Here is an 8940-nt window from a genome sequence, read left to right on the forward strand (position 1 = left end):
AGGGAGGGGTGTAGGGGCTGGAGTGGGGTTACAGAGATAGGGAGGGGATGTAGGGGCTGGAGGAGGTTACAGAGATAGGGAGGGGGTGTAGGGGGCTGGAGGAGGTTACAGAGATAGGGAGGGGTGTTGGGGTTGGAGGAGGTTACAGAGACAGGGAGGGGGTGTAGGGGCTGGACGAGGTTACAGAGATAGGGAGGGGGTGTAGGGGCTGGAGGAGGTTGCAGAGATAGGGAGGGGGTGTAGGGGCTGGAGGAGGTTACAGAGATAGGGAGGGGGTGTAGGGGGCTGGAGGAGGTTACAGAGATAGGGAGGGGGTGTCGGGGGCTGGAGGAGGTTACAGAGATAGGGAGGAGGTGTAGGGGGCTGGAGGAGGATACAGAGATAGGGAGGGGGTGTAGGGGGCTGGAGGAGGATACAGAGATAGGGAGGGGTGTAGGGGCTGGTGGAGGTTGCAGGGATAGGGAGGGGGTGTAGGGGGCTGGAGGAGGATAGAGATAGGGAGGGGTGTAGGGGCTGGAGGAGGTTACAGAGATAGGGAGGGGGTGTAGGGGCTGGAGGGGGTTACAGAGATAGGGAGGGGGTGTAGGGGCTGGAGGAGGTTACAGAGATAGGGAGGGGGTGTAGGGGCTGGAGGAGGTTACAGAGATAGGGAGGGGGTGTAGGGGGCTGGAGGAGCGTACAGAGATAGGGAGGGGGTGTAGGGGGCTGGAGGAGGTTACAGGGATAGGGAGGGGGTGTAGGGGGATGGAGGAGGTTATAGAGATAGGGAGGGGGTGTAGGGGGCTGGAGGAGGTTACAGGGATAGGGAGGGGGTGAAGGGGGATGGAGGAGGTTATAGAGATAGGGAGGGGTGTAGGGGGCTGGAGGAGGTTACAGAGATAGGGAGGGGTGTAGGGGCTGGAGGAGGTTACAGAGATAGGGAGGGGGTGTAGGGGCTGGAGGGGGGTTACAGAGATAGGGAGGGGGTGTAGGGGCTGGAGGAGGTTACAGAGATAGGGAGGGGTGTAGGGGGCTGGAGGAGGTAACAGAGATAGGGAGGGGGTGTAGGGGGCTGGAGGAGGCTACAGAGATAGGGAGGGGGTGTAGGGGGCTGGAGGAGGTTACAGAGATAGGGAGGGGGTGTAGGGGGATGGAGGAGGTTACAGAGATAGGGAGGGGTGTAGGGGGATGGAGGAGGTTACGGAGATAGGGAGGGGTGTAGGGGCTGGAGGAGGTTACAGAGATAGGGAGGGGTTGTAGGGGGCTGGAGGAGGGTACAGTGATAGGGAGGGGGTGTAGGGGGCTGGAGGAGGGTACAGTGATAGGGAGGGGGTGTAGGGGGCTGGAGGAGGTTACAGAGATAGGGAGGGGGTGTAGGGGCTGTAGGAGGTTACAGAGATAGAGAGGGGGTGTAGGGGTCTGGAGGAGGTTACAGAGATAGGGAGGGGGTGGAGGGGTCTGGAGGAGGTTACAGAGATAGGGAGGGGGTGAAGGGGCTGGAGGAGGTTACAGAGATAGGGAGGGGTGTAGGGGGCTGGAGGAGGTTACAGAGATAGGGAGGGGATGTAGGGTCTGGAGGAGGTTACAGAGATAGGGAGGGGGTGTAGGGGTCTGGAGGAGGTTACAGAGATAGGGAGGGGGTGTAGGTGGCTGGTGGGGGTTATAGGGATGGGGTGTAGGGGCTGGAGGAGGTTACAGAGATAGGGAAGGGGTGTAGGGGAATGGAGGAGTTCTGTCTGGACTAACCTCACCAATTCTCCACTTTCACAGGTCAATGGCCGCATGGTGACCCTCCAACAGGATCCTCCTGCTCCCAGCAATGCCCCTCGACCCCCTGGCATCCCAGGGCCCCCGGTTCCCACCAAATCTGTGCCCAGGATTACAGGTTACTGCCCTGTCAAAGCCCCCATGCCTCAGGTAGCAGGCCCCACGCCTCAGGTAGCAGGCCTCACGCCTCCAGGAGCAGGCCTCACGCCTCCAGGAGCAGGCCCCACGCCTCAGGTAGCAGGCCCCACGCCTCAGGTAGCAGGCCCCAAGCCTCAGGTAGCAGGCCCCATGCCTCAGGTAGCAGGCCCCATGCCTCAGGTAGCAGGCCCCACGCCTCAGGTAGCAGGCCCCACGCCTCAGGTAGCAGGCACCAAGCCTCCAGGAGCAGGCCCCACGCCTCAGGTAGCAGGCCCCAAGCCTCCAGGAGCAGGCGCCAAGCCTCCAGGAGCAGGCGCCAAGCCTCCAGGAGCAGGCCCCAAGCCTCCAGGAGCAGGCCCCAAGCCTCCAGGAGCAGGCCCCAAGCCTCAGATCTACCCTCCCCCCGCACCCTGGGTGAACAAGCAGCAGTCCGTCTCAGTTTCAGTGGCTTCAGAGCCTCGGCCTAGTCCTCAGGAAAGCCCACGGCCAGGCGTGGGGGCGAAGGTCGCCCAGACTCAGGAAACACCCCCATGGAAGGATCGAGGGACAACCTCGATGGAACAGAAAGCTCCAAGGAATGGAGTCCAGCAGACAGAGAGAGCCAAGGTTCAGCCAGAGAAGGAGCTGGTGAGTCAACCAATATCTCCCAGTGCACTCCGCACGTCTAGATACAGAGTAAAGCTCCCTCTACACTGTCCCCATCAAACACTCCCAGGACAGGTACAGCATGGGGTTAGATACAGAGTAAAGCTCCCTCTACACTGTCCCCATCAAACACTCCCAGGACAGGTACAGCATGGGGTTAGATACAGAGTAAAGCTCCCTCTACACTGTCCCCCATCAAACACTCCCAGGACAGGTACAGCACGGGGTTAGATACAGAGTAAAGCTCCCTCTACACTGTCCCCATCAAACACTCCCAGGACAGGTACAGCACGGGGTTAGATACAGAGTAAAGTTCCCTCCACACTGTCCCCATCAAACACTCCCAGGACAGGTACAGCACGGGGTTAGATACAGAGTAAAGTTCCCTCTACACTGTCCCCATCAAACACTCCCAGGACAGGTACAGCACGGGGTTAGATACAGAGTAAAGCTCCCTCTACACTGTCCCCATCAAACACTCCCAGGACAGGTACAGCACGGGGTTAGATACAGAGTAAAGCTCCCTCTACACTGTCCCCATCAAACACTCCCAGGACAGGTGCAGAATGAACATAGAACATAGAACATAGAAAGCCACAGCACAAACAGGCCCTTCGGCCCACAAGTTGCGCCGATCACATCCCCACCTCTAGGCCTATCTATAGCCCTCAATCCCATTAAATCCCATGTACTCATCCAGAAGTCTCTTAAAAGACCCCAACGAGTTTGCCTCCACCACCACCGACGTCAGCCGATTCCACTCACCCACCACCCTCTGAGTGAAAAACTTACCCCTGACATCTCCTCTGTATCTACCCCCCAGCACCTTAAACCTGTGTCCTCTCGTAGCAACCATTTCAGCCCTTGGAAATAGCCTCTGAGAGTCTACCCTATCCAGACCTCTCAACATCTTGTAAACCTCTATCAGGTCACCTCTCATCCTTCGTCTCTCCAGGGAGAAGAGACCAAGCTCCCTCAACCTATCCTCATAAGGCATGCCCCCCAATCCAGGCAACATCCTTGTAAATCTCCTCTGCACCCTTTCAATGGCTTCAACATCTTTCCTGTAATGAGGTGACCAGAACTGCGCGCAGTACTCCAAGTGGGGTCTAACCAGGGTCCTATAAATGGGGTTAGATACAGAGTAAAGCTCCCTCTACACTGTCCCCATCAAACACTCCCAGGACAGGTACAGCACGGGGTTAGATACAGAGTAAAGCTCCCTCTACACTGTCCCCATCGCACACTCCCAGGACAGGTGCAGAATGGGGTTCGATACAGAGTAAAGCTCCCTCTACACTGTCCCCATCAAACACACCCAGGACAGGTACAGCACGGGGTTAGATACAGAGTAAAGCTCCCTCTACACTGTCCCCCATCAAACACTCCCAGGACAGGTACAGCACGGGGTTGGATACAGAGTAAAGCTCCCTCTACACTGTCCCCCATCAAACACTCCCAGGACAGATACAGCACGGGGTTAGATACAGAGTAAAGCTCCCTCTACACTGGCCCCCATCAAACACTCCCAGGACAGGTACAGCACGGGGTTAGATACAGAGTAAAGCTCCCTCTACACTGTCCCCATCAAACACTCCCAGGACAGGTACAGCACGGGGTTAGATACAGAGTAAAGCTCCCTCTACACTGTCCCCATCAAACACTCCCAGGACAGGTACAGCACGGGGTTAGATACAGAGTAAAGCTCCCTCCACACTGTCCCCCATCAAACATTCCCAGGACAGGTACAGCACGGGGTTAGATACAGAGTAAAGCTCCCTCTACACTGTCCCCATCAAACACTCCCAGGACAGGTACAGCATGGGGTTAGATACAGAGTAAGGCTCCCTCTACACAGTCCCCCATCAAACATTCCCAGGACAGGTACAGCACGGGGTTAGATACAGAGTAAAGCTCCCTCTGCACTGTCCCTCATCAAACACTCCCAGGACAGGTACAGCACAGGGTTAGATACAGAGTAAAGCTCCCTCTACACTGTCCCCCATCAAACACTCCCAGGACAGGTACAGCACAGGGTTAGATACAGAGTAAAGCTCCCTCTACACTGTCCCCTATCAAACACTCCCAGGACAGGTACAGCACGGGGTTAGATACAGAGTAAAGCTCCCTCTACACTGTCCCCATCAAACACTCCCAGGACAGGTACAACACGGGGTTAGATACAGAGTAAAGCTCCCTCTACACTGTCCCCCATCAAACACTCCCAGGACAGGTACAGCACGGGGTTAGATACAGAGTAAAGCTCCCTCTACACTGTCCCCATCAAACACTCCCAGGACAGGTACAGCACGGGGTTAGATACAGAGTAAAGCTCCCTCTACACTGTCCCCCATCAAACCCTCCCAGGACAGGTACAGCACGGGGTTAGATACAGAGTAAAGCTCCCTCTGCACTGTCCCCATCAAACACTCCCAGGACAGGTACAGCACGGGGTTAGATACAGAGTAAAGCTCCCTCTACACTGTCCCCATCAAACACTCCCAGGACAGGTACAGCACGGGGTTAGATACAGAGTAAAGCTCCCTCTACACTGTCCCCATCAAACACTCCCAGGACAGGTACAGCACGGGGTTAGATACAGAGTAAAGCTCCCTCTACACTGTCCCCCATCAAACACTCCCAGGACAGATACAGCACGGGGTTAGATACAGAGTAAAGCTCCTCTACACTGTCCCCCATCAAACACTCCCAGGACAGGTACAGCACGGGGTTAGATACAGAGTAAAGCTCCCTCTACACTGTCCCCATCAAACATTCCCAGGACAGGTACAGCACGGGGTTAGATACAGAGTAAAGCTCCCTCTACACTGTCCCCATCAAACACTCCCAGTACAGGTACAGCACGGGGTTAGATACAGAGTAAAGCTCCCTCTACACTGTCCCCATCAAACACTCCCAGGACAGGTACAGCACGGGGTTAGATACAGAGTAAAGCTCCCTCTACACTGTCCCCATCAAACACTCCCAGGACAGGTACAGCACGGGGTTAGATACAGAGTAAAGCTCCCTCTACACTGTCCCCATCAAACACTCCCAGGACAGGTACAGCACGGGGTTAGATACAGAGTAAAGCTCCCTCTACACTGTCCCCCATCAAACACTCCCAGGACAGGTACAGAATGGGGTTAGTTGCAGCGTGAAGCTCTGTCCCCTCGCTGTGGTTCGGACCGGGCTGTGTTGTCTCTTTGTTGACATCACATTGTGTTCTTTGTTACAGGGCGCTGTGCGGGCGGACACTGGGAGGGGGGACACTGGGAGGGGGGACACTGGGAGGGGGGACACCGCTCCCCTCTCCTTTAAAGATGTGGAGGAGTTGGAAAAGTTGGCGACACAGTTCATGCTCGAAATGGACAAACAGCCGAAGATCTCAACCCGGCCGACAGGTATGAACAGAGCGTGAGAGAGAGAGAGAGAGAGGGCCAGAGAGAGAGAGAGAGAGGGGGGGGCAGAGAGCGAGAGAGAGAGGGCCAGAGAGAGAGAGAGAGAAGGCCAGAGAGAGAGAGAGAGGGCCAGAGAGAGGGAGAGAGGGCCAGAGAGAGAGAGAGAAGGCCAGAGAGAGAGAGAGAGAGGGGGGCAGAGAGAGAGAGAGAGAGAGGGGGGCAGAGAGAGAGAGAGAGGGGGGCAGAGAGAGAGAGGGAGAGAGGGCCAGAGAGAGAGAGAGAGAGGGGGGGGGGGCAGAGAGAGAGAGAGAGGGGGGGGGGCAGAGAGAGAGAGAGAGGGCCAGAGAGAGAGAGAGCCAGAGAGAGAGAGAGAGAGGGCCAGAGAGAGAGAGAGAGAGGGCCAGAGAGAGAGAGAGAGAGAGAGGGCCAGAGAGAGAGAGAGGGGGGGGCAGAGAGAGAGAGAGAGAGCCAGAGAGAGAGGGCCAGAGAGAGAGAGAGAGGGCCAGAGAGAGAGAGAGAGAGAGGGCCAGAGAAGAGAGAGAGAGAGAGGGCCAGAGAGAGAGAGAGAGAGGGCCAGAGAGAGAGAGAGAGGGGGGCAGAGAGAGAGAGAGAGAGGGGGGGGCAGAGAGAGAGAGAGAGAGAGAGGGCCAGAGAGAGAGAGAGAGGGGGGCAGAGAGAGAGAGAGAGAGAGAGGGCCAGAGAGAGAGAGAGAGAGAGGGCCAGAGAGAGAGAGAGAGAGAGGGGGGGCAGAGAGAGAGAGAGAGAGAGAGGGCCAGAGAGAGAGAGAGAGAGGGGGGGCAGAGAGAGAGAGAGAGGGCCAGAGAGAGAGAGAGAGAGAGGGGGGCAGAGAGAGAGAGAGAGAGAGGTCAGTGAGAGGGAGAGAGGGGGGCAGAGAGAGAGAGAGAGGGCCAGAGAGAGAGAGGGGGGCAGAGAGAGAGAGAGAGAGAGGTCAGTGAGAGAGAGAGAGGTTGGGCAGAGAGAGAGAGAGAGGGGGGCAGAGAGAGAGAGAGCCAGAGAGAGAGGGCCAGAGAGAGAGAGAGAGGGCCAGAGAGAGAGAGAGAGAGAGAGGTCAGTGAGAGAGAGAGAGGTTGGGCAAAGAGAGAGAGAGAGAGAGGTTGGGCAGAGAGAGAGAGAGAGAGAGGTTGGGCAGAGAGAGAGAGAGAGAGGGCCAGAGAGAGAGAGAGGTTGGGCAGAGAGAGAGAGAGAGAGAGAGAGGGCCAGAGAGAGAGAGAGAGAGAGGGTTGGGCAGAGAGAGAGAGAGAGAGAGAGAGGGCCAGTGAGAGAGAGAGAGAGAGAGGGCCAGAGTCAGAGAGAGAGAGAGGGCCAGAGAGAGAGAGAGAGGGACAGAGAGAGAGAGAGAGGGACAGAGACAGAGAGAGAGGGACAGAGAGAGAGAGAGAGGGGGGGACAGAGAGACAAATAAAGTGAGAGATAGCAGTGAGACACAGAGAGGGAGATAGAAAAATGGAGGGAGAAATGTAGAGAGAGAGAGACACACAGAGGCAGTGGAGGAGGTGGAGGGCAAGAGGGGGTAGAGGGAAGAGGGGGCAGATGGAGAGGGGTGGAGGGGGAAGGGGGGGTGGGGGGAGAGGGGTGGGAAGGGGAGAAGGGGGGAAGGAGAGGGGTGGAGGGCATAGGGGGGATGGAGGAGGGGGAGGGGAGAGGGGTTGAGAGAGAGGGGTGAAGGGGGGAGAGGGGTGGAGGGGAGGGGTGGGTGGAGGGGGAGGGAGTGGAGGGGGAAGGGGGTGGAGGAGGGGGAGAGGGTTGGGAGGGGGAGAGGGGTGAAGGGGGGAGGAGGGGGCAAGGGTTGGGAGGGGGAGAGGGGTGAAGGGGGGGTTGGAGGAGGTGGAGAGGGTTGGGAGGGGGAGAGGGTTGGGAGGGGGAGAGGGGTGAAGGGGGGGTGGAGGAGGGGGAGAGGGTTGGGAGGGGGAGGAGGAGGGGGAGAGGGGTGAAGGGGGGATGGAGGAGGGGGCAAGGGTTGGGAGGGGGAGAGGGGTGAAGGGGGGATGGAGGAGGGGGCAAGGGTTGGGAGGGGGAGAGGGAGAGGGGTGAAGGGGGATGGAGGAGGGGGCGAGGGTTGGGAGGGGGAGGGGGAGAGGGGTGAAGGGGGGATGGAGGAGCGGGCGAGGGTTGGGAGGGGGAGGGGGAGAGGGGTGAAGGGGGGATGGAGGAGGGGGAGAGGATTGGGAGGGGGAGAGGGGTGAAGGGGGATGGAGGAGGGGAGAGGGGTGAAGGGGGGATGGAGGAGGGGGCGAGGGTTGGGAGGGGGAGAGGGGTGAAGGGGGATGGAGGAGGGGGAGAGGTTGGGAGGGGGAGAGGGGTGAAAGGGGGATGGAGGAGGGGGAGAGGGGGATGGAGGAGGGGGAGAGGGTTGGGAGGGGGGAGAGGGGGTGAAGGGGGGATGGAGGAGGGGGAGAGGGTTGGGAGGGGAGAGGGGTGAAGGGGGGATGGAGGAGGGGGCGAGGGTTGGGAGGGGAGGGGGAGAGGGGTGAAGGGGGGATGGAGGAGGGGGAGAGGATTGGGAGGGGGAGAGGGGTGAAGGGGGGATGGAGGAGGGGGAGAGGGGTGAAGGGGGGATGGAGGAGGGGGCGAGGGTTGGGAGGGGGAGAGGGTGAAGGGGGGATGGAGGAGGGGAGAGGGGTGAAGGGGGGATGGCGGAGGGGGCGAGGGTTGGGAGGGGGAGAGGGGTGAAGGGGGGATGGAGGAGGGGGAGAGGGGTGAAGGGGGGATGGAGGGAGGGGAGAGGTTGGGAGGGGGAGAGGGTGGAAGGGGGGATGGAGGAGGGGGAGAGGGTGAAGGGGGAGAGGGGGTGGAGGGGAGGGGTGGGGGAGGGAGGGAGTGGAGGGGGAAGGGGGTGGAGGAGGGGGAGAGGGTTGGGAGGGGGAGAGGGGTGAAGGGGGGATGGAGGAGGGGGCGAGGGTTGGGAGGGGGAGGGGAGAGGGGTGAAGGGGGGATGGAGGAGGGGGAGAGGATTGGGAGGGGGAGAGGGGTGAAGGGGGGATGGAGGAGG

At 59.2% G+C, this 8940-nt stretch overlaps 1 protein-coding gene across 4 annotated transcripts in view; it reads left to right on the plus strand.

Moving 5' to 3' along the window:
- LOC144491224 (uncharacterized) overlaps positions 1–5965 on the plus strand; it is a 10263-nt gene extending 4298 nt beyond the window's left edge. Inside the window, exons 2-4 of one of the 4 annotated variants that reach the window (XM_078208902.1) lie at positions 1750–1924; positions 1967–2511; positions 5768–5965. In XM_078208902.1, coding sequence (XP_078065028.1) covers positions 1750–1924; positions 1967–2511; positions 5768–5950 — 903 coding nt within the window. In that variant the 3' untranslated portion in view covers positions 5951–5965. Of the gene's footprint in view, positions 1–1749; positions 2512–5767 lie in introns of all 4 variants that reach the window. The other 3 variants (XM_078208903.1, XM_078208904.1, XM_078208901.1) reach the window with 3 other exon arrangements.
- Positions 5966–8940: the final 2975 nt, after the last annotated feature.

Source organism: Mustelus asterias, unplaced genomic scaffold, assembly GCF_964213995.1.
Source record: "Mustelus asterias unplaced genomic scaffold, sMusAst1.hap1.1 HAP1_SCAFFOLD_4766, whole genome shotgun sequence".
Lineage (NCBI taxonomy): Eukaryota > Metazoa > Chordata > Chondrichthyes > Carcharhiniformes > Triakidae > Mustelus > Mustelus asterias.